Genomic DNA, 25257 nt, shown 5'->3' with positions numbered 1-25257 from the left:
GGGGTGTCAAATTCAAGGCCGGTGGACCAGATACGGCCCGCAGGATACTTAGATCTGGCCCGTTGGGTTGCCCTGGAAACAGCGAAGGACTAGACTGCAGTGCCTCTTCCAGCGAAAATGGAGCTCATGGGGCACTGCGTAGGGTGGCCCTTTTTGCTGGCAGAGGGATGCAAGAGGCTGTCACAGCCGAAAATGGAGCCTGTTTTGGCTGCATAGTGCTAGCAAAACAAACTACTAGCAAAACTGGATCCCCCCAGCCCTGCCCGGCCCACCACAGGTGCCCCTGACATGAGTCACATTGAGCTGAACATGCCCACCTGGCCCCCTGAGGTCAAACACAACCCTAATGCAGCCCTTAATGAAATCGAGTTTGACACCCCTGGCCTAGAAACTAGGAGACAGTGAGTTCTAGGCCACCATTAGCCATGAAGGCTGGTTGGGTGACTTTAGGCCAGTCTCTTTCTCCCAGCCCAACCCAACTCACAGAATTATTGTGGGGTGGAGGAGGAGGAGGGAGCATTACATATGCCACCTTGAGTTATACAAAAGGAAGGATATAATCAAATAAAGGTCAAATTCATTAGAAAAATTATGTTTGTTCCTATTTTTCTCTTAGCTATGACATCTACTATTGCTTGTTTCCATAGCAAAACAATGTGCATCTGCTATATTTTCCAGTATTTGGTACGATAAATTTTGTTATTACCCATAAGGATTGGCCTTCACCAACTATTAGGAACATCCCCTAAAATCACTGTCTTTCAATGAAATAGTAAGACTTTGTGAATTGATACCCATAATACTTGTTCCAAAAGTGTATTAATAGAGTATATAATCACCATAAATAACAGATTTGCCATGAGACAATTACATTCCAGAGTTCATCTCAATTCATAAATCAATGCTTCAAATAAAATCCAGTAGGTAAACAATCCCCTCTCCTCCATCACCAACCACCATCAAAACCAACAGGGCATTGAATGTGGCAATGCAGATAAAATGTCCTTCAAGCAGAGCTTGATTCCTGGAGTCTTCATAGTCATATTCCTGCAGTTTTCCTGGCAACAGTACTGAAGTGATTTGACATTTCCTTTTTTTTTTAAAAAAAAAGGAGTCTGGACTTAATGTTTTCAATTTCCTTATCAACTTGCCACCAGCCTTAGACTTAGTTAACTTTTATCCAAATATTACCCAATATAAGCCAACTTTGACTGTGGTTAGATCTTTTTTGAGATAAGCCAAGGTGGGTTAAATGTTGTTATACACAAACAAAAACACACACACACACATATATGTATGTACATCCATCCATCCACCCCAATAATGGCTAAAGGCTCACTATATTTTCACTTCTACATCTACTTGGAATTGTTTTTAAGGACATTAAGGTATTATGTAATTTATTTGAAAATATGCCTCCATCAAACTTCTTTGAGTTATAATTGTGAGTAATCATGAATAAAAGAGGACTGGAATAAATGTTACAAAACATCCATTTTGATGAAGGGCTGTCAGATGTTTTGAATATCTGGATGAGTGAGCTTTCAAGAAATCTAAACTGAGAATTTTACAAGGACAATGTGCTCATAAAATGTGTCAAAAATTAATTCAAAATGCATGTATTAGAGAAAACTCTATATGCAGATGCCCCCCCCCCCAAAAAAAATAGCACAGATGTGGCACTTTAGATACATGAACACTTATGCTAATAAAGAATTTCATGTATGCATGCAGGCATTTGCTTTCAGCAAGATGAATAGACTTTTGGGAGGAGAGGGATAAACATTTGGATAACTAAAATGCATGTTATTAATTTATCATAACCAGTAGCTTAGAATATATGAATAATATAGATTAGAACTCTCAGTTGGTCTAAACCATGGGTGTCAAATGTGTCACATCACATTGCCATCACGTGATGTATTGTGACATTTTCCCCCCTTTGTGGAGCTGGGGTGGGCGTGGCCTGCACGAGACGCCTCTCTGCCACCAGTTTGACACCCGTGGTCTAAACTATGGCTACATGCTTTTGCATACAGGATGAAATTTGAAAATACTCCTCTTACCTTACACCAATTTTGCTGGATTAGTTTATTTTTGGCTTCAAACCCAGATGCTAGCCTTGACCAGTGATGAATGGATGCATGGATGGATGGAAAGAAGGAGCTCAACTGTGTGGCTCACAAAAAACTGTACCTTTTAATAAACTTTGTTAATTGGAAGAATTGCTACTGGAGTTCTTCTGATTAAATTTGTGTAGATGCAAATTTAGAGTGACTAAATTTTAACTCGAAATATATATCCCTCACCTGAGTGGGAAAGACTCTAACTAGATTATGAGTGTACCTGGTCTTCCTATTGGCCAGGTGTGAATAGGTGACTTCAAGGACCCCATTCTTCCACCCTGTGTGTTTATTAAATATTTTAATCAGACTTGGACAGAAATATTTTTAAGTAGAGTGCTATCAAATAAGAGACTTTGTGAGAAAGGGCACGTTACAAGATTCACTAGATTGCAGGATCCAATCTGCGTGAATTACATTCTGGTGGGAGAGACGTTCCATGAGGATGGGCTACAGCGTGATTCTGAAGCTTGGAAGACTAAACCTTTGGTCCTGGTGACTGATTCAGATTGGATCCTGCAACATTATCCTGGAACAGGTATATTTGCTTTCAACTGGATTGCTATAGAGCCCAAGAGCTATGGTAACTACCCACCCACACTGAATGATAAGTGCAGGAGAACTGCGTATAAATATGCAATAGCTAATATTGGTATTCAGTGTACAGCTTAATCATTGTTTTACTATTCATATTGTATTATATATTGTGATTTTCAGTTTTATTGTAGTTCCTATTGCATTTCTCAATTTCTTTAGAAGGTATGAGCAAACTTAATAAAATGCCAAATTAATAAAATAATGTGACTAACCCCACTTAAGAATTCTGAATTTACATTGATTTAATGAAGTTATGACAGACAATTAAGCTGCACATTACTCATTTTAATCCACAATAGAGGATTTAAATTTTAACATGCATACTTTTAACAAAATCAAATCTAGCATTATCAATGCATCATTTCCTGAATCATATCCAGGGTTATCAGGGCAAATAATTTGATACAAAGAAGACTTGAAACAAAAGCTTCCTAGATATTCTATTCTATACTTGGTCTCTAACATTTTTATTTTGGTCCCAAAACTCTTTTGTTTGTAGCCGTTGAGCATATGTGTTCCTTACTCAAGAATTTCTTGATGAATTTGCACTGTCTCCCTTTTCCTTAGTAAAATTTGTTGTTCTTAGGACCTTGCTGATTTTTCCTTTTTTAACATCCACACTATCTATGCCAGTGTTTCTCATCCTTAGTACCTTAAAGCTGTGTGGAGAGGTTAAAGCGAGCAAGGTTGAAAAACATTGGTCTATGAACATGAAATGGATATTTTCATCTGCCACTGGGTCTAAATTGCTGGCGAAAGATCCCGTTGGTAGTGGTTAGAATGCAGTATTGCAGGCTAATTCTGCCAACTATCAGCAGTTCGAATCTCACTGGCTCAAGGTTGACTTAGGCCTCCCATCCTTCCAAGGTTGGTAAAGAACCCAGATTGTTGGGGGCAATATGCCGACTCTGTAAACCGCTTAGAGGGGGCTGTAAAACACCGTGAAGCGGTATATAAGTCTAAGTGCTCTTGCTATCCTGTATAGCACATTAGAGTCTACTCAAAAAGTGACATGAGGAAGGGCAGCTAAGGGAAGTCCTACCGTGCAACCAAATATTTTTTTGTGTGTGGTTGCATCTGTGCTAAAGCTTTCTTAAGGTCTGAGTTCACTATTAATATACAAACCTTCAAGATAGAGCTGAAATATATTCATGGTTTTTTTAAAAATAATAATAATAATAACCTTCATGTTTTCTTTCTTAGCTGCCCATACTGGCCTCTTCTGTTGTCAGTCTCTATTTCCTTGAACTCACGGATGTCTTCAAGCCAGTACATGCCGGATTCAGCTGTTACGATAGAAGTTTGAGTATGCCATACATTGAACCTTCCCAGGAGGCTGTTCCTATCTTGATGTTGCTCAGTTTGGCTTTTGCTGCTCCTGCCATTATGGTGAGTTAGAGAATTTCCCATTTGTCCTACTTGTTTTGTGTTTTGCAGGTGCTCAGAATAGTGTCAGCCCATTAGCAGAAGACCAGATCATCAGATCTACAATTCCTATCTTCAATAATTGATCCAATGATTTATTTGCAGAGAGCCCCGTGGTAAATTTTGCTCACCTATAGTCAAAAAGATCCAGTGGTGACAGATTTGCGCAGCCGAGTCTGAAAAGCTGCTTGTTAAGGAGTGCTCTCCCCGGGATAGGAAAGAAACAGCTGGAGTAGTAGTCAACCATTATTAGTTCTTTTTAATCCTGGTTTATATGATCAAGGCTAAATCTTGGCTTTCATAACAAGGTTATATAACAGATTTTTAGTATATCCCCTTGAACTTGAAAGAATAATGGATTGAAACATATAGATAAAACAGAAGAATCAGTTGCCAGAAAAATTTAGGCTAGGTTATACAATATGCTTCACTGGAATCAGTTTAAATACTTCCCTGCTTATTCAGCCATGTTTAGTTTCAAACTTGGTTAGTGTTTCTGTGACTTGGCATATTTATTTAATTATTAGATTTTTTTTTTATCCCACCCTTGTTCAATCATTAGTATCTGAAGGTGACAAACGTATCTATTTCGCACTCTTTCTTCCTCCTATTTTCCCTACAACAACCTTGCGAGGTGAGCTGGGCTGAAAGAGAATGACTGGCCTAAAGTCACCTAGCTGGCTTTCATGCCTAAGGCAGAACTAGAACTCACAGCCTCCTGGTTTCTAGGCCAGCTCCTTATAACATTAGATCAAACATAAACCCAGCCCATTCAGCTTAGCTTACAGTTCACTGTTATATGCAAAGCTGGAAAATTGCTTAATCGTGTTGTGGAAAAGCATTCAGTCTCTAAACCCCAATCAATAGCTGCATGGCTTGACTTATGCTCCTTCCAAGAGAGATCTTCATAAATAACAACTGAAAGCAATTGAGAATTCTGTAAAAATAAAAATGTTAATTTTCAGTCACACTAGTTGTTCTTGATCAAAGTCCCACCACCACAATGACTGTATCAAGGCCCGTTATGTTATTGGAAGGTGATTTGGACAATAGCACTTAGCTTACTAAATCCCTTAAGTTCCCCTTTACTATCTACATTATGGTGGAATTATACCATCTTCACCATCCTTATTTTGCTATGGGGGAAAATAAGGGAAATCCATTAAGTTAGGTAGAGCAGTTGAGAGAAGGTCGAGCAGTAATGTCGAATTACTGCACTCTCAGTTACAAAGATACCAGGAGATCAGCAGTTTTCTAAAACTGGTCCTCCATAATTTTTAATTAATGCTTTAAAAATGAAATGTCAAAAAGATTCTTTGCATGACTTCTTACCTAAAATACTTGGGGAATACTCAGGGGTGGGATTCAAATTTCTTAACAACCGGTTCCATGGGTGTGGCCTAATTTGTGGGTGTGGTTTGTTGGTGATGTGACTGGGTGGACGTGGCTTGCTGATTTGGTGTGGCTTGGTGGTCACATGACTGGCTGGGCCTGGCTTATATGTAAATATTGTAATTATTTATGTAAATATTGATTTTTTTTTAATTTAAAAAAAGAGCAATTTTTACCCAAAATCAGGCAAAGCAGACAGGCAGATTGAGTTGCTTGCAGTATCACAGATCTACCTTTCTGCAATCTGCTACTTGAGTCTGCACAGAAAAATAGAAGCTTCAGTCCTAAGGAAGGTTCAGCTCTGCCCTCAGGCCACTTCTCCCCACTCCTCCAGAAAACCACCCCTGACTGGGCCTCAGGGAAGCCTCCTGGGTGAAGGCAAAGCAGTACCACAGTGATTTAGATTAGCTAGAAAGCAAGAAATCCCATGATTTCCTGCTTTCTAGCTAATCTAAATCATGCGGCACAGCTGATAGCCAGAAGAGCTGATAGTTGGCGGTGGAAGGGAAAATAGCAACTTACCAAAAATGAGGTGAAGGCACAACACAGGCAAGTCGGATGGTGCGTATGCAAGATAAGGAGTGACTGGGTGGGGCGGGGCCAGCCAGTGGTGCAATTTGCTGGTTCTCCGAACTGTGCAGAATCGTAACAACTGGTTTTATGGAACTGGTCCGAACTGGTAGAATCCCACCCCTGGGAATACTGTGATTCTTAACTAACTAGAATCCATTTCTTCTTGCTTTCTTTCCAACAAAAGCGGAAGCTGATACTAAATAATTGAGAGTTGGTTCGTTCATGCTTCTCACTCGGTACAGGGCACTTAAAGGCTGCAGTTCTAACTAACGTACCTGTTGGAGAGAAATAAAAGAGGAACAGCCGCCTCTGTCAACTATATAGTAAGATCTGTTGGATAACAGTGAGCAAAAGATAGGCCACCTGGAGCTTTGGATAATGAGATGGGTGGCATTTAAATTAAATAAACAAATAGCAACAAAACTTCAGAAGAACCAAATGAAATCACATTCCAATTTCAGCAAAATAGGGAGGGAGATGGCCACAACATCTGTCAGGCTAGGCCAAGCTGTTGATATTCTTAAGGAATTCGGTTACATAGAACAGTTCATGAACCACGGACCCTGTTCAGTTAGTTTCACTTGCCTACCATTAACTACTTTTGTTGTTCTACTACTGCAAGATAGGATGCTTGTAGCCTAAGAACTGGGTATCGCTCCCTGTGATTGTGCTGTCAAACGATGCAAAGTTAGCCAATTTTGGAAGTACATTTTAAATTGCTTAAAATAAGAATGAGAAGAGAAGTTTTCATAGAAGCAAACTGCCCATTTTCTCCTCAATTTGCCGCTGAATGTTGATACCATAATTTGGAGGATAGTAATGCAGTTTTCAAGCCAGTTTGATTCCCTAGGAGTGTTGCACAACAATTCCCACCCTTAAATCCTCCTTACCAAAATTATTGCTTAAGCCATTCTGGAAACATCTTCATTAGTTTTAAAAAAAAAGCCTCCTCCAGCCATCTAATCAACTTCTTATCTGAGCTGTGCATAATCTTAACTTTGAGATTTCAAAGTCGCTCTCTTCAAGAAGAAGAAGTAGTTGCTTCTTAGCTACTCACAAAATGGTGGTTATGGGCCTCTGCCAATATCATGCTCAATGGGACAAAATTGCCAAACACCAGTCAAATCTCTTTAGCTACTCAAATGTGATAGAAGTGAATGGAAATGAAGCCGAAAATACTGGAGAAGCAGTAGAAGTGCTACTAAAAATGTATTAAAGATAGTCAGAGCTAATGTTGAAAATTGCCAACCCAGAATAGTGTTTTCATGATTCTGTAAAGCTAATACAAAGTGAAACAGGTAATTTCAGTCCAGACTTGACCTCTGTGATGAGCACTGACCTCTCAAAACAATAGCAGGTATAATCCAACACATCTACAAAAAACCAAGCAAGAGAAGGAATATTTCAGTCTAAAACTAAGTTCAAATCTTCAAAGTTTATTTAGTAACCCTGAGCATTTCTCCCAAAGTTAATTACCTCAGAGGTCAATTTTGAAACTAACATATTGTTTCATGGTAATAGCAGTATATACTCCTTTGTGTCAGCTTTCCAGAAAAACAAACTCTGACACCAAAACTCCAAGACAGGAATTTTCTCAAAGTACCATTTTCTCAAAGTTTCAAAACACACTTCGTTTTGTTTGTACATATGAAGATATTCATTCTCTGCTTTCAATCCAATTATCCACTAGCAATGTCAGAGAGCTGGAAGAGATCTTAGATCAACCGATATCAGAGAGCTGGAAGAGATCTTAGATCAACCATTGTTTCAGTCAACAGGTCTGATTGTACCTTTTGCAAACAAGATCATGTAAACATGCAGTATATTCCCTGCCCTCAGAAAAGTGAATTAAGAGTTACCTGTGATGTAGTAAGATAACTTTATTGCCTTTTTTTTTTACTCTGAGCGCATTGGCCTACATTAAAAATGAAATTCTGTTGCCTGCTCTCAAGAGAAAATATATATCTGCTCAAACACCTACATAATACACACATGCACGTGCTATATACAGGCATAAATATATATACCTTCAAGCATCCACACTTTGATGAATGAAATTTGCTCTACAATAATTACATGTAAGTGCTTTGATTTGGACCAGACCCTGCTCAAACTGTTGCCACAGTTACCTTGCACCCAGCTTTTGTCATTGCAGATTATGGTAGGTGAGAGCATTCTCTATTGCTGCCTTTCCAAACGCCGGAATGGAATTGGAGCCGAGGCCAATATCAACGCAGGCGGCTGCAATTTCAACTCTTTCCTTAGGAGAGCTGTCCGATTTGTTGGTGAGTTTTTCTGATGGGGTTTCAGAGTTCTATGGGGACCTGGATGAAGCTTTACCTTCACTGAATATATGCCGTCCAAGATGGCTGTCTCGCCTCAATCTATATGCTTGCTTGTCTGTATGGGTTGAAGTACTCACCATGTGGATTGGCAGAAAAGAAGCTGTCTGATTCAGAATTATAATATAGGTATATGGAGAAATAACTACAGTACTACCACATTACATTATCAGCTGGCATTTTACTGTGTGTAGATTTAGACCATAGTCTGTAGATTACCAGCTGGCATCCCAAATTAGAATAAACAATATGTCTGTTTGACTAAAGTTATGGGTCATAGTGTTATCATATCATATGGAATATACATGGACTAGCAATATAAATCAACATTTCAACTAGATTAGTAGAACCCAATAATATATAAATGTCAAGAAGATCTACATTCTAATATCAATATAGGTGTGTCAACACTGGCTGCCCGCAGGCCACGCCCACCCCAGCTCCACAATGGGAAAAAATGTCACGAAACATCACGTGACGGCAATGTGATGTGGCAAGTTTGACACCCCTGATCTAGACCATCTAACCATTGAAGCGCAATATTGTTTATTATATTGAAAAAATCAGATACAGGAACAATATATGCCCTCAGTTTACAGACAGTCACAATGTGATCTGCAGTTTGATGTGGGACCCTGTGTCATGTGGAAGGGAGGATACTAAGCCCTATTTATACAGTGAGTGCCACCAGAGGCCATGTGACGTGTGAATTCTATTCAGCGTTGTCTATTGTTGATGTGGTAGTTCACAGCCTAGCACTTTTTTTGTGGGGTCATTTACATGTCTTCCTATAACTGGGTGTTTAGCGACCCATTTGGCTTTCCATTGACCAAAGTGCAATAATAATAATTATTTTGTTTTCATTTCTAGGTGTCCATATCTTTGGCCTTTGTGCTACCGCACTCGTCACTGATATCATACAGTTGTCAACTGGATATCAGACACCGTATTTCCTGACTGTATGCAAACCTAATTATACTTCCCTCAACGTATCGTGCTCAGAAAATTCTTACATCGTGGAGGATATTTGCTCAGGATCTGATCCCATTATCATCAATGATGGCAGGTTAGAAATATATTTAGCTGTATGTTACTCAGTATTTGTTATCTCTTGTTCATCATCTATATGCATCCTTGTCATTCTGATTGTAGTATTTGTCTGCATATTTTGCTTTTCCACAAGGCAACCCTTTGCTCTGTAATTTACATAGAATATTTTAGTGTGTTCTTCAGATAAAAATGACTTCTAAAGTTGCTTGCAACCATCACCAGCAAGGCAAGGCCTAATATATATATATATAAAGGTTACTCACAGGGTAAAGGAGGCTGCAAGAGGCAAAGAGAAAAGAATCAAGCTGCAGTCTCAGTTTTTACAGGTTACAGGTTTTGATTGAAATCATATGGAAAAAAATGTAGTTTGGTCAATGTTGAAATGGCTTTTTCAGGATGACAGTTGGGAAGAATCCAAGGGCATTGGCATCACAGCAGAGGTGATGAAATAGCTGAGTTTCTCTTACCTTGCTCTTTGCTACAACCCTAATGCATTACCATAGCTGCCAATTTAATTATTAGCCAAAAGCAGGAAGTGAAATGCCCAAGTGTCCATTCCATCATTCCCTTCCAGTTTTAGGTAGCACGATGTGATGCCTGATAGCTACAATTAGTATCAAAATTAGCTGGGATGAAGGTAGCTACCTTCAGGTAAATTGCCTTTGTTGGACTGATAGACAGGTAGGCCATGCTGGAATGAACCAAAGGCAGCTGGTCTTTTCTCCTCTATTTCGATTGTGTTAATGTGGATCAACCCTTTGGCTGTGTTTTGCCATATATTAGAAATGGTGTATTTAAAAACAGATTAAAGAGGGTAGAATTCTCAACAGCATTTAAAGAAAATCAATATAAAATGTTTTGTAGGTGGCATCTAGCCCCCCAGCAAGACTGGCCAAAATGTATCCAAACACAAAAGCAGAATGTTGGAAGCGTAAACACAAAGAAGGAACATTCTTCCATATGTGGTGGCAGTGTCCAGAGGTTAAAAAATATTGGATGAGGGTACAAAGATGGTTATTAGAAATTACAGATCACAAATTAGAACTCGAACCAGAAATATTCTTATTAGGAATAATTAAGGGAAAATTGAGCAAGGTCATCCGATACATCATTATACATATCCTAACTGCGGCAGCGAGAATAGCCTTCGCACAGGGATGGAAGAAGGAAAAGATACCATCTGAAAAAGACTTGATACAAAAAATAATGGATTGTGCAGAACTGGATAAATTCACAATGGAATTAAGAGGCAAAGATGTTTCGGACTATTATGCGGTTTGGGATTGGTACAGATGGGTGGAGGATAGAAATAAGACTTGATGTTTACGTATAAAAAGGAGATGTATGTATTAACGACACGAACACTGTTAATGTGAATAGAGATTTGTGTTTTTGTTTTTAAAAAAATAAAAAATAAAGAGGGTAGAATTCTACAGGGAGAAACTGATGTAATTCTCAATGGCTCTCCTTAAGGCTTTTGGTTCTCATAGCAAAAATTTGCTCAACTTAACACCACAATTGACCCCAGAATTTATGTGGCTTGTTATTCTGAGTTTTGCCCCATTTTACGACTTTTCTTGCCACAGTTGTTAAGCGAATCACTGCATATGTTAAATTAGTAACACGGTTGTTAAGTGAATCTGGCTTCCCCATTGATTTTGCTTGTCAGAAGGTCACATAATGTGATCACATTATGATCACATAAGCCAAGGATGCTGCAATCATCATAAATGTGAATTAATTGTCAACCACCCAAAGGTAAACACGTGACCATGGGGATGCTGCAACAGTCGTAAGTCTGAGAAATGGTCATAAGTCACTTTTTTCAGTGCCGTTGTAACTTAGAACAGTCACTAAATGAATGTTTGTAAGTCAAGGACTACCTTTATAAGTGAGGATAGTGACAAAATGGATGGACATTTTAGTTGCTTGAAAATGGAAGTGAGTAAAATGGGCTACAATTGCAGGGGTTTGTGTCTTACTGAAAAAGAGGTAATTTTGTCAACAAAATGGGTTGCAATCATGAGAAAGATTTCCCTAAAAATAGGCCTTGGCAGTAATTGAACAATATTTTCCTGCTCCTGTGCTCTCTCCCCCAAGTGCGTAATATAATGTTCTAAGAAAAAACACACATTTAGAATTTGCAAAGGAGATGCGAATACCTCTCTCTGCATCCATTATTCTATCTGAACTGATTCCAAGAGTAATCATCATGCGTAAAATTAAGTGATTTATAAACAGATATTTAGATACTGTAATAGCATTTGCAGATAGCAGGCTGATATGAGGCTCAAGGCTTTCTTTTTTCAGAGAAAATCAATACATAAAGTCTAATTTTAAAAGAAGACAGTCTAACCTCAGTTCTTTCAAAATGAAAAAAAACCCTAAAAATCTTTTTTCAAATTCCCAGATTTACAGTAATTATTTTTGAGATTGCTTCAATATTTTTTTTTAATAATGCCTATCTCAGAATAGGTTATTGTGTATTCTCTAGTGAGAATTTTCATGTACAAATATCTTCATGCATAAGCGTTAATCTATCTTAGACTTTGCTTGGGTGCATCTAAGTCTCTTCAAGTAGACTTTGATTTTAAGTGACTTCATGGACATATCACTATCGTCGTCTTGACAAAAGTAAAGAAATGGTTTGCCACAGCCTTCTTCCAAAAATTTTTTGGCAACCTTACAGTTTAGCAATAGCACTTTCGTGCTTTACAGCCCTCTCTAAGCAATTTATAGATATTGCCCTCAACAATTTGGGTCTTCATTTTACCGACTTCGTAAGGATGGAAGGCCTAGGTGAACCTTGAGCCAGTGAGAATCAAACTGCTGGCAGTTGGCAGAATTAGCCTGCAATACTGCATTCTAAACACTGCACCACCAGGGATCTTCAGGTTAGCCAAAGTGGTCCTTATCCTTATCCAAGTCCTAACCAGGTTCAACACTGCAGATCAGCCAAGGTTGGCTAGATGTTGAACTTAAAAAGAAGCAAATCCTAAATGTTGCTTTTTGGAGATATATTCACTACAACCATTAAGTTTTTCAATGGTTTTTAGAGAGACAAATCTTAAAATATTACTCCACCATATTTTTTTAAAATAAAATAATTAGTTAAACACCTTTCCCCTATCTACTAACAACCGCCCAAGTGCTTACATTTTGAATCAATCCTTGGAAACAGTGTTTCTTGAGCTTCTGCTTTCAGAACTCTTCTCCACTTTTAAAAATAATAGAGGACCCTGAAAGAGCTTTAGGTTGTGTAGGTTACATTTATCAATGTTTACCCTATTTAAAATTAAAATTGATGTATTAGCAGAATATTTATTTATAGAATCATGTCAAAGTAACAACATTAAAACCTATGAAATAAACAATATTGAGCATATTAAATGTATGTTAGATGTTAACATAAACATTAACATATTAAATAAACCTGTATTTTTAAAGAACTAAAAACAGTAACAACAGTGACATTGTTTTAATCTTTGCAAATATTTTCAATGTCTGACAAATAATTTTGATTTTGTGGCCCTCTGAGAGTTTCTGGTAAGGGACTCCGAGGTCCTTCGACCACATTTTAAGAAATACTGATTTAAGGTTTTCTAGATTTTCTTTATGTGGATGAACATCTGAACTGCCAGCGTCACCATGGATCAAGACTCGGAGTACTTTTCTGAGATGTCTATTTCTTTACATCTTTAAAAAACTGGGCGGTGATTATTAGGAAATCATCAAGTCAGCACCGATAGAAATCCTGGAGGGAAATTCTGCTGCCAATTTTGGGGCAGTGGATTAAAGAGTTTTAATTGACGGATGCAATGCTTATCCAGTCACCGAGAAAATTAATGGCAAGAAATGAGCTATTCCCAAATCTTTATGCAATGCTCATTCTGTCATAATTGGAAATTTTCTTCATTCAGGATTTTAATCAGTGCAGTCAAAATGTCTATTATGTTTGTTAATGTGAGCTGTAGCAAGTCATTCTATACAAAATACCAAAAGGTCTTTTTTTTCCTCAAACTGATAATGTAATAATAATTTCTCAGAATATACAGGCTTGTAGGTTAAACACGGCATCCAAATTGGACCACCCGGTGCTTTAAGTTATTTTCAAATCAGGCTTGGCGGAATGTCTTTTCTGTGAGAAATTTAATTTGAATGTCCTTCCTTTGCAGAAAGTCATTTCCTTCACAACATGCCACCCTGGCAGCATTTGCAGCTGTGTATGTTTCGGTGAGTAATTAAGCCTTTTCGTATTAATGTATACAAGAGAGAGGGGGGTGGAATCAGAATGTCATTGCTCCCTTGCATAAACAGCCTGATGACAAAGAAGAATCACACCAGCTTCATTTTTTTCAAAGAAGTGAAATATACAAATTAGAGATTAAGGAGAATTGGTTAGAAACACCATTTTTATTAAATAGAATGAGGAAATACTTTTAAAAGCAGCATAGTGAACTGTGGCCAAGTCATAATGATATAAATGTCATATATGTATACTCCTAAGTAACATCCAACATGCTCAATGGACTAACGTCCAGGTAAGAGAAACATTTTGTGACAGGTCACAAAAACCTACAGCTTTCTCTTTCGCCATTAAATGGTGTGGATTTATCTGCATTAAATGAAAGGGACATTTTCATGATTGAAAATATATTGTATGCCCTGAAAGAACAAGAAGCTTCCTCAGTTCTGACAGAATGGTGGAAAACGGAAGGATTTTAAATCTAGCAGTCATCAGCACTCCCTTTGAGTGTTGTAGAGGCCACTTGGAGGTTTATCTGTACCCTTGGGATCACCTGAATAGTGCAAATGGGTGTGGAATATTCTTGAACTGCTGAAAGGACTGTGTTGTAAACAGGAGGTAGGCATGTCATGTCCCTTCCCCTCTGCTGGGAAAGGAGACCACACTGTCTTTTGAACAGTTCCCAAAAGGTTCCATATCCATTTGCACTATTCAGGTGATCCCAATGGAGTACAGATAAACCTCCAAGTGGCCTCAAGGGCTTCGAAAGAAAATGCTGTCAACCAGATGACTGCAAGGAATAGAAATCCTTCCATTCCCCCACCATTCTGACAGAACCAAAGGAGCTTCTTGGATAAGAAGCGAAACGTCTTCAAGGAAAAACAAAGAAAGTCCAGTTGCCTTTTGGAAAAGCACCTTTGGGACAGCCGTGGCATGGATGACTAAGAATCTCCATAGACATCAAAGAACAAATTAATATCAGAAATTAAGTCAGTATTTTGGTATTTATATCAGGCTTTTAATTTTTCAAGCCAACTCACTGCAAATTCAGCATGAAAGCAGGTGGCTCGTAATCCTTTTGACACATACTCTTCTTATTTACTGATAAGTGGCCATGGCATAGGACTGCACATGTTTTTCCTCTAACTGCCAAGAGCCTTTCTCACAATGTATGGATGATTTAATTTCTGAAATGTTTGGAGGACTCCCAACTATGGTTCTTCCCCGCTCTTAAGCTAAGGTGTCACCTCATCCAAACTATATTCAGACATCTCCAACATCATTAGTAGGAAGCAATGATGTGAATGAAATGCCAGATCTGATTATTTCTAATGGCATTCGCAGAAGGGTTGAGGTTGGGGCGTGGGGAGGACAAGATTATCATTGAAGTTATTGTCAGCATTCCAGAAAACCTCCACTCCAACAAATGACTCCGAGACAGATATCTTCTCAAGAGTTCTGTTTTGATTGGATAGTAAACTGGCACATCTGGGGAATCCTGAATTTGAAAAGTTCCATGCTTCCTTGCAATAAGTAAAAACTACAAATCCAACCCCATCACATCACATGCCCCAATCACCCTCCATCCCAGCTTGAGACTTCCCCTCACTTACGTGCAGAATAACATGGCCTTGACTTAGAAAAAAGAATGTTATTATATCTAACTACATACACTCCAAGAAATTCCCCCCTCCCAATTTCCCAGGTTCAGAATGTGGCAATATGGAAGCATCTGGTCTCAATATGGCTTCCAAAGCTGACAGTTATCCTATTATAATATGGGGGATGGTCCTTCTTTTCTCCAAAGGCTTTGTGGAGATAAGCAGTTCTGATTTGTTTCCATTAGCACTTGAGCCTTCCTCTGCAATTTCCCTAACGCCTCCAAATAAATTCCCAGTCTGGTTCATACTGACAGGTGCTCAGTTCACACCTTGAGAAATCATTCAGATGGAGTTCGGAGTTCTGTGGCAAAGAGATTCTTTCACCTCTCTACTCTGTTGAGTCAGAAGACTCACCTGGTCCCACACTCTCAGAGTTAGATGGACGTTACTATCTCAAAGAGCCACTGTCCCTCTCCCAACCCATTCACTCAAGAAACTGAGCTATTCATTTTAATTACATTTGTAAACCAGCAATAAGACAATTCTTATAGTTCCCATCACTGTTATTATCACTCCAAGTCATGGTTGGCACGTTGCATTTTTCTCCCAAATTCCAAATAGCAAGGGAGAAAACCCTTGACTCTTATTTCACAACATATCAACTGGATTTTTTTTTTCAAAACAACCCAAGGGATTTTTGTTTGTTTTCCTTTATTACCTTCCTTCAAAAACCAGGAAGAGAAAGAGTACCATTCCATTGGGAAATGTCACTAAACTTTTTTTAAAATGTATTTCTTTTAAAGATGTACTTCAATTCTACGCTAACCGACTCCTCTAAACTTCTGAAACCACTTCTAGTCTTCGCTTTTATCATCTGCGGAATTATATGTGGCCTGACACGCATCACCCAATACAAAAACCACCCAGTCGATGTTTATTGTGGCTTTTTAATTGGGGGTGGAATTGCCCTTTACTTGGTGAGTACAGTTGCCCACATGTCTTATAAATTAAAAGGTTTTATGTGGTTTTAGATGTCTCCTGTACATTATTCAAATTGGCTCTCTACAATGTATTTCTAAAAATAACAGATGGCCTTGAAAAATGGAAAGGGCACCGATAATCTATTCATAAGATAACATAATGTATTTAGGGCTCTATAAGCTCTTCCTGAAACTCACTTGGACAATCTTGAGCAAATCAGTCTCTCTCTTTAATGTGAAATTGGTGAAGTCGGGAACAAAACTACACATGCTGCTGCATGACAGCTTGCCTTATGTAGAGCTCTGGGAATCATGGACGGAATATGGTGCTTACTATAACTTGGTACCCATTAGTCTCTCTTTTTTTTTTTGTATCAGTAAGAATTTTAAAGGAAGAGTAACTGCCAAGCACTATGTTTCTCCTGTTTTTTTTCCCCCCAGAAATTATTTTGATTATACAATTGGTGCGTGGAAAGCTGACCCACTACAAAGTGTCAACCTTTTTTGATTTCAAAGGATTCCCATGTGGGCCCATGCAGATATCCTTGGATCAGTTAAAATGCTCAATGAGTACTCTTTATTGATGGCAACTTATTCTCTATGCTCTTACTAAACTGCTGGACTTTGTTGATTCTGGTTTCCTTCCTCTATATGAACCTTTCTTTAAAGCTGGCGGACTCAAAAAGGCCTATCCGTTTAAACACTTCTGTAATTGGTCTGAGATATTAACAGCTTTTTCTTAAGTGAAGAATGTGATAAAGGAGTGGAGATATGCACGGATGTCTTCATGTTCTTTTGCCTGTTCCATCTACTGGTGAAACTATTTCTTAGGGATTTTAAGACAGAGACAGGGTTTTTAAGACAGGGATAGATCCAAATAATTGCTAGGAATATGTGTGATCCCATTATGAAAAATACATATATCTTTGGCTGATATATTAGCAGTTTTAAGAGTTCATTCCATACCCACAACACTTGATAAATGTAACTACCTTCTGCTGAAGTGTATATACATATTTACTTTTCCATAAAAGGGTTCTATTTTTTCCCCCCTTCAAATACCAGGGTCTGTATGCTGTGGGGAACTTTCTGCCAAGTGAAGACAGCATGTTCAATCATAGCGTACACAGAGAGCCATTGAGACCTTTGCCTGACCTAAGCCAAGATCCCAATCGAATTTTACCAGGGAAAAACGGTAGCGGAAACGATGCCATCACGACTCATCATGTGGAGAACATGTTGAACAGGAACCACAGAGACACCGGCTCCTTGACAAACCTGAAGAGAGCGAATGCTGACGTAGAGATTATAATGCCACGAAGTCCAATGGGAAAGGAAAACATGGTCACATTCAGCAACACCTTGCCAAGAGTCAACACACCTGCAGTAGAGGAATCAGTTCGACGGAACGCGTCCATCCATGCCTCCATGGATTCTGCCCGCTCTAAACAACTCCTCTCTCAATGGAAGAATAAGAATGAAAGTCGGAAGCTGTCCCTGCAGGTTATTGAAACCGATTCTGGACAGTCACCACCCAGGGCCATTGAAATGAGGTCAAGCTCTGAGCCATCTAGAGTGGGTGTTAATGGAGATCACCATGGTCCAAGCAATCAGTATCTGAAAATTCAGCCTGGTAGCATGCCAGGCTGCAACAGTGTTGGCCTATCCGGGGGACCCAGAGTTTCCATTCAGTCACGTCCAGGATCTTCCCAGCTTGTGCACATCCCTGAAGAGACCCAGGAAAATGTGAACATGTCTCCCAAAACGAATTCTGCTCGAGCAAAGTGGTTAAAAGCTGCCGAGAAGAGTGTTGGATGCAGAAGTAACAGCCAGCCAAGGATCATGCAGGTCATAGCCATGTCAAAGCAACAAGGAGTCCTTCAGGGCAGCCCAAAGGGCTCTGATAGCAGTACCGTCACCTGTACAGGAGCGATCCGCTACAAAACCTTGACAGATCACGAACCGAGCAGCATCGTAAGGGTAGAGGCCCATCCTGAGAATAGCCGCCCCATCATCCAAATGCCGTCCGAAGGAGAAGGCAGCGGCTCCTGGAAATGGAAAGCCCCAGAGAAAGGGAGCCTTCGCCAAACATACGAGCTCAACGATCTCAACAGAGACTCTGAGAGCTGCGAATCTTTGAAAGACAGTTACAGTTCCGGGGATCGGAAAAGAAGCAACATCGAGGGCAGTGACCATCATCATCATGGGATCACCACAATAAGAGTGACCCCTGTAGAAGGCAGTGAGATCGGCTCAGAGACCTTGTCCATTTCCTCTAGCCGTGACTCAACACTTCGGAGAAAAGGTAATATCATTTTAATCCCCGAAAGAGGCAGCAGCCCCGAAAATACCAGGAATATCTTCTACAAAGGAACATCTCCAACAAGAGCTTACAAAGAATGAGGGCTGGTGCTTCAGCCAAAACAACAAATACCAGTACAATCAATACTGTTTGGGTGCAAGCGTTGCACTCTCTCTTTATTTTTAGAGCTGATGCTGAAATATTCTTGATGTGCCAACTATTGACCATCAGCCTGACTGTTTATGGATGTTGCTGATGTGTAGTGATTGTGCATGAATTTGTGAATTTCATGTCGCGGGGGGAAAAAGCACAATGCAAGAACCTAGTGAAGGGGAGCAAGCTTTTGTTTTCAGAGTCAAAATGTTTTTCCAGTGGGATCTGTGTCAGCAAAAAGAGTGGTCTTAAATCTAGACTGCTTGGTTCCTGAATGTGCCAACTTCTCAACTTATCTCTATTTCATGGTCAAAGGGAAGCACTTTTTTTTTAAAGTAAGCAAAAGCTGTACCAGAGTTGTACTTCCATCTTTGCAGGTTTTGCACCAAAATTTAATACCAAACGGTGCTGATTCTAACTTTACATTTTTAGAAAACTTCTACTCCTGTGCAGCTCTTTAAACACAATACATTTTGATGTGTGAGTATTCTAGCTGAAAACACCATGCTAACTGCATTCATTTAGAATAGAAAAGTATCAAGAATCAATACAGCTTTGAAAGATTTTCTAGAGCCAAAAAAACAAAACAGAAACAAAAGGTGATATTCCATAAAAGTTGAATAATTTCTCCTGAGTTAGCTTAGTTTTTTGTTTTTCTCCAAACTTAATTCAGTTACAGGTGCTATAGAGATAGACGTTGCTTTTTAACAAGATAGTTTGGGTTTAATTTAAATATTGTGCTTTTTTTTTTTTGAAGATAGGGATCTCTTACAGCACTAATTCAAATTCTTCATTTTGAACAGGGTTCTCAGTTTGCTTCATGGCTTGCATTTTTCTTTTTTGTGTGTGTGTTCATTGTTGATTAGCTATCACTTCACCCCGATCACTGCCACTGTGTTGTAACAGTGCAAATAAATCTTACAAGTCAGATTGCCTAATCAATTAGCAGGCAGGCCTTAAACATAGGAACATCATAGACAAAGGAGCCCTGTTATTCTTTTCCCAAAAACTGCGTGATGCTTCTGAATTTAATGACCTGAATTTAATGAAGGAACATGATTGGAAGAGCCAAGCAATCGTAATAGGCTTATCTTAATCTCCCATGGCTGGTAAAATAGTCAGTGGAAATGAGAACTGAAATTAAGTTGCTGAATCCTCTCCCGTGTGGCAGTTTGCTATCTTAAGTTCTTAAAGCCAGGTTACATAGATCACTTATCCCCTTTTCTTCTGCATCAGTGTTGAACCTCTGCCTCCCTGTGAGTTCCTAATATACTAAAAAGGATTTAATATTTCTGATGTCAATGAAAGCAATGGCTGACTTGTAGCTGGCTACCTGGTGCCCTGTGACAATGTGGAATATTGGATAACACTCCTATCCAATAGATGGGCTGGTCTTGTCATTTAGGGACGGCCACAGCTAAAATTGATGCTCATGCTCACACAGAGAAGTGGTTCTCTTAGTCCATGGGCATCAAATTCGATTGCGTCACGTGACGTATCGCGCCTTTGTGGAGCGGAGTAGGTGTGGCCTGGATCTGATGCAGCCGGCCTGTGGGCCGCCAGTTTGACATCCCTGTCTTAGTCATTTGGAATATAAAATGACCCTTCAATTGTTTGCAGCGTGTTCATCAATCAGTGTTAACTTTTTTTTTATAAAAAAAAAAGTGCTATGCCCAGTAATCATCAAACATATGAAAATGCTGCATTGTACTACCACTACTCATATTCAGTTAATATAATTTTCAATTAGGAATATAATTCTTTTCCCCTTTCCACGAACACATCTTGGACAGTGATGGGATTCAAATTTTTTTACTACCAGTTCTGTGGGTGTGGATTGGTGGGCGAGGCAGAGGAAGAAGGATACTGTAAAATCTCCAGTCGGAGGTGGTATTTGCCGGTTTTCCGAACTACTCAAAATTTCCGCTACCGGTTCTCCAGAACTGGTCAGAACCTGCTGAATATCACCTCTGATCTGGAAGCCGCAAGATGCTGCTGAAACCCAACTAATAATGCAATGGCTGATCTGTATATTAATCCAGCAGTTCACATCAGAACACTCAGCCAGGAAAGAAAATTGAGAGGTATCTGGCATCTAGCATGTGGGAGATGCAGGCCAAATCCTTGTATTCTAGAATGTTGATGGGCCAGCATCAACTGTAATTTCTTGAATATGTTTCCCATTCTCCCTCCAAAGAGCTTTGAGTGACAATCTATCCTCATTTCTATCCTACTGGAAAGAATTGGAATCCAGTCTCTCTCTCTCAGAAACCTGTTGATTTTTCTTGTTAATAACAAAAACAGTACATAATGCAAGAACATTTTGGTCATCATCGTGCAGTAAAGCTATCTTGATCTAGTAAAACAGCGTTTAAAAGCACTTTGAAAGCAAAATGTAAATGTTGTATTTTCCACTACTTTTGAAAAAATGGCAGAGGGGGCAGATTATTTGTTATACTCTGTTCATTGAATTCATATCCCCCCTTTTCTACCAGGAACAAATCCTCTCACATTCCCCCTCCCACATCACTGTAAGCTCAGAGAGCCAGTTGTTCCCACCACTTAGCAGTGTCTCTCTCAGTCTCAAGGCAAGTTACCAGCTCAGTTACCTGAGATTCTTTCCTCTAGCATGACTGCTTAGCCTGCAGTCCTTCAAAAGACAGGATCTTCTACACAAAGAGTGTTCTTTTTAGACAATCATTCTGAAATCTATCTCAAGTTACATAGCAAGCAGTCATTTCTTGCGTACCCCACAGTAGCACTGAGGGGTTGTTAACCTCTCTCATTGGACCAGATAGAAAGGAAGGCATGATCAGGGGACACCATTTAGAAGAGATGAGAATCATGACTTGAGATGCACATCTCGAAACTGGCCTACATTCCATTCCTTCCGGTCCCAAACTGGTCATCACACATCCCTAGTCCCAATCCAGCTCAGGAATAAACCATGCAATCCTGATTGCTGGGTGCAGGCATCCAGCCGATATATTTTTTATGTCCAACACTCTTCTACCAACAGCTCCTTGCTTTATGTTGAACATTTGATAAGGGTCCCGCTAATAAAACATCCCTGCTTTTTTTTCAGAGGAGGCTCACACCTAGTCTTTAACTAGAATATCATACCACGAGCTGCACTCAAAAAGTAAGAAGGACCAAATGTGCTAAGTTTGATTTCAGTGTTGGTACAATTCAAACTTAACATACCATATACAATTATTTCCCACGCATCGTAGAATTTCTTCTTCTCTCGCATTAAAAAAGTGTAATGTTGTGGCTTGTTTGAAGAAGCTCCACAGCTGCTTTTGCTGAGGCTCTGAAGCTACATTTTTTTACCCTAGCTGGATTGGAGGATTGACTGTCTATTTACAGAATTTAAGGGTAAATATAGTATTGAACTTTTTCTCTAGAGGAAAAGCTATTCAGATTCATTGCTAGGATTAAATGTTTTCACTCCAATCAATTCTGACGAACTGTTGACTCGGAGGCAGAGGGGATTACATTTTGCTTTATTAAACTGGGAAGTCTTCAAAAGACTTAACAGCACATAGTACACAGTCATTGCTAGGCTAGAAACATGATATACAAGTGTTAATAAAGTCCTCCTCATGCGTACCACTCTCAGTTGTACTGCGCTCATCAAGACTTGTGCTTCAATGAATAAATATAGGATTACGAACTGAACAACTGCAATAATACAAGCACTCCAAATAGCCATTCTAGATAACATCTCTCTTTTTTTTTCTGTTGCATGTTTATGTTTTTGGAGGGAGTGGTTGCTTCTCTTTAATTATCCTTGCTTTGCTTTAGTTAGCCAACCACATATAAATAATTGTGAGTTGTTACTTGGATTCTAAACTTCGCTGCACTCTTTCAACGGCAGCGATACTTTTCCTATCTAAACTTTTCCTACTTACCAGCCAACAATTTTAAAAGCACTTGCAAAATCATTGAAATTACATTCTTTACTTAAAATACTGAAAATACTTTTTTACACAGAAGTGCCAAAGGCTACACTTTTTAATAACGGCTTCTCAGTAATTACATTAAAGAACAAAAAGTATTATAACAATATACATTGAGATTCTAACTTCTGTATGTATATCATCTGTGAAGCCTTTTGTAAAACAAATCTTTGTTTACATTCCACTGATACCTTAATTTCAAAACAAATCAAATTGACAGGTGGCATCTTCGAGTTTTTTTCTTACTTGCTGAAAGGGGCACCAATTTCTTTGTTAGGCTGTGCTTTACTAAGAAAAAAAATTGGGTAAAATACAGAATATGTTTTTAAATGAGAATTCTATATAAAGTATTGTGTTCTAATAAAATGTTATGCACTGTTTTAAAAAAAAAAAAAACAAACTTTGTAAATTGCTATAAATGTATTTTGTTAAATAAGTACAAAATTCAATGCTACTGTGTGAGTTTATTGTGCTAATATCATTAAAAATGAATATTAATTCCGCATTGAAGTAAAGAGGTCTTATTTGTGTGTCCCGGAAGTGTTTAGAGTTTGTTCCTTTCTTTCCCCATATAACTAAATAAATATGGCCTTTTCTTACTAGAGAGGGTGACCTACATCTCCATTCCAAGACCAGTGAGTAGCAACTAATAGAGTAAAATCTGCAGGGACTACTCTCTTCTCCCCTCCACTCCCCCTTCTTCTCCTCTCCTCCTCTCCTATCATCTCTTTCCTTTCCTTTTTCCTTTCCTTTTTTCCTTTCCTTTCCTTTCTTACAAGAGACAAAAAAAATCAAAGCTTTCCTTTAAAAAAAAAACAGGTACCAAATTTGTGCTGTTAATAGATCAAAATCAGTACATAGTTACTGCTCCCAGCAACATAGCAATTAAAAAGCAAGAGACAGCAAATTTCTGGAGTGGCCACTATGGCCAATTATACGTATGTGTAGCAGGGAGAAATCAAGATGGTAGCAATGACTGTGATTAAAACCCCACCATTTTTTACTTTGTGTCAAATGTAAAAGGAGGTGGAGTTTCAATCATAGCTATCACGCTGACTTTTTTGACCCCTCACTTGTGGCCAATCCTGGCCATCCTAAACAATGGCTTTACATCCAGCCTTTTAAAAGTTAAATGCTCTGGATTGTCTTCCCTTAATAGACAAATGGATGGATCTGCCCACTTATACAAAGAAGGTACATTGTCATAAGAAATTATTGCAGACAGAAAACCAACTTGAGCTTTCTACATAAATACTCCTTAAAACTTAGCTGTGGAAAAAATTAAAAGTTCAGCTAAAATGTATGCTACGTCAAATTGTGATTGTGTAGTTTATTTCCTTAATTAGGATGCCAATGTATGTTGTAAACTCGTTCCATATGAAGAGGAAGGAATAGTATGTATGTACGCTGCATTGAGTCACTTATAAAGTAATAAAGGTGGGGGAAATTATAAATAAATAAACTTCAAGTGAACTCCCATGAGAGAGAAGCCTGACTACATTATCTTTGTTAAATCGGCTAATCTCTATAGAATTTTCTATGCATAATTTGTAAACTGAGTAGTTTCAACCACAAAGTAAGGTTCACAAGCAGGGCCAGGAAAATCTAGCCCAGCATGAGTGCAAAGAGAGAGAAAGCACCCAATATATTCAAAATAAGTCAGAGAAACAAAACCAGAAGAAGGGAAGTGGTTTATTAAATGGTCATCTATTTTAGACGTGAAAAGGAAAATCCATTTGCGATGTAATCTCCTTAAAAATCTATCCCCATAATGCAATTATCTTACTGCAGTATTGAAATACTGACCTAAATTCAAATCACCATATGCTGAAGCGCACAACTTCGTAATACTGTTGAAAAAACAAAGCCTATATACAACATTGTCTGAAGTAAAATTCAAAAGATACAGAAAGGATAAAATGGACCAGGTTTAGCCTGGAGGGACAGCTTTATGTAATCAACCGTAAAAAGGCCCAAATTTACTTCCAAGGTGATCAGACGATCTGTTGCTAGAGTGAAAGAGGCAAAAGATCTGTTGCCAAGGAAACCAATCAGCATCCTATCAGCTGATTTTTGATAGCTTTATTGACTGCGAGCCCAGGTTCGGTATCTCGGAGAATGGCTTCAAAATCTATTGTTCATTGCTCCAATTTTATTTCTCAATCTAGAAAGATGACCACAACATTGCAAATTTGTGGTTTTCAGCTTAGTGCCATAGTACTAGGGGGAGAGGGGGAGTTAAGTTTGTTTTATCTGCTCTTGAATTTTCTAAATATGAATGAAAACTGAAGATAGGCAATAAAAAACAATAGCTAATGGAGAAGAAATCTGTATTTTGACAGGGAGGGGCTCGTTTCTAGACGATCAAAGATTTCATTCAATTCCATTCTGACATTGTATTTTCTGTTCCCATGGCAACTAATCTAGTTCTCTGCTTATAGATAGCTGTTTATATTGCAGCTTTATGGAAATGGAGTTTTTAATCATCCCCTGAGCATTAACAGGGAAAAG

At 38.7% G+C, this 25257-nt stretch overlaps 1 protein-coding gene across 1 annotated transcript in view; it reads left to right on the top strand.

The window, feature by feature from the left end:
- PLPPR4 (phospholipid phosphatase related 4) overlaps positions 1-19113 on the top strand; it is a 36478-nt gene extending 17365 nt beyond the window's left edge. The window contains exons 2-7 of the mRNA XM_087930172.1: positions 3924-4109; positions 8266-8395; positions 9323-9518; positions 13678-13735; positions 16153-16326; positions 17395-19113. Of these exons, the coding sequence (XP_087786298.1) occupies positions 3924-4109; positions 8266-8395; positions 9323-9518; positions 13678-13735; positions 16153-16326; positions 17395-18732 (2082 nt within the window). The 3' untranslated portion in view covers positions 18733-19113. The remainder of the gene's footprint in view (positions 1-3923; positions 4110-8265; positions 8396-9322; positions 9519-13677; positions 13736-16152; positions 16327-17394) is intronic.
- The last annotated feature ends 6144 nt before the right edge of the window (positions 19114-25257 follow it).

The sequence above is a fragment of the Pseudonaja textilis genome, chromosome 3, assembly GCF_049901715.1.
Source record: "Pseudonaja textilis isolate UNSWEBS1 chromosome 3, rPseTex1.2, whole genome shotgun sequence".
Classification (NCBI taxonomy): domain Eukaryota; kingdom Metazoa; phylum Chordata; class Lepidosauria; order Squamata; family Elapidae; genus Pseudonaja; species Pseudonaja textilis.
The sequence above is the reverse complement of the archived record's forward strand: the minus strand, read 5'-3'. Positions and strand labels throughout refer to the sequence as shown.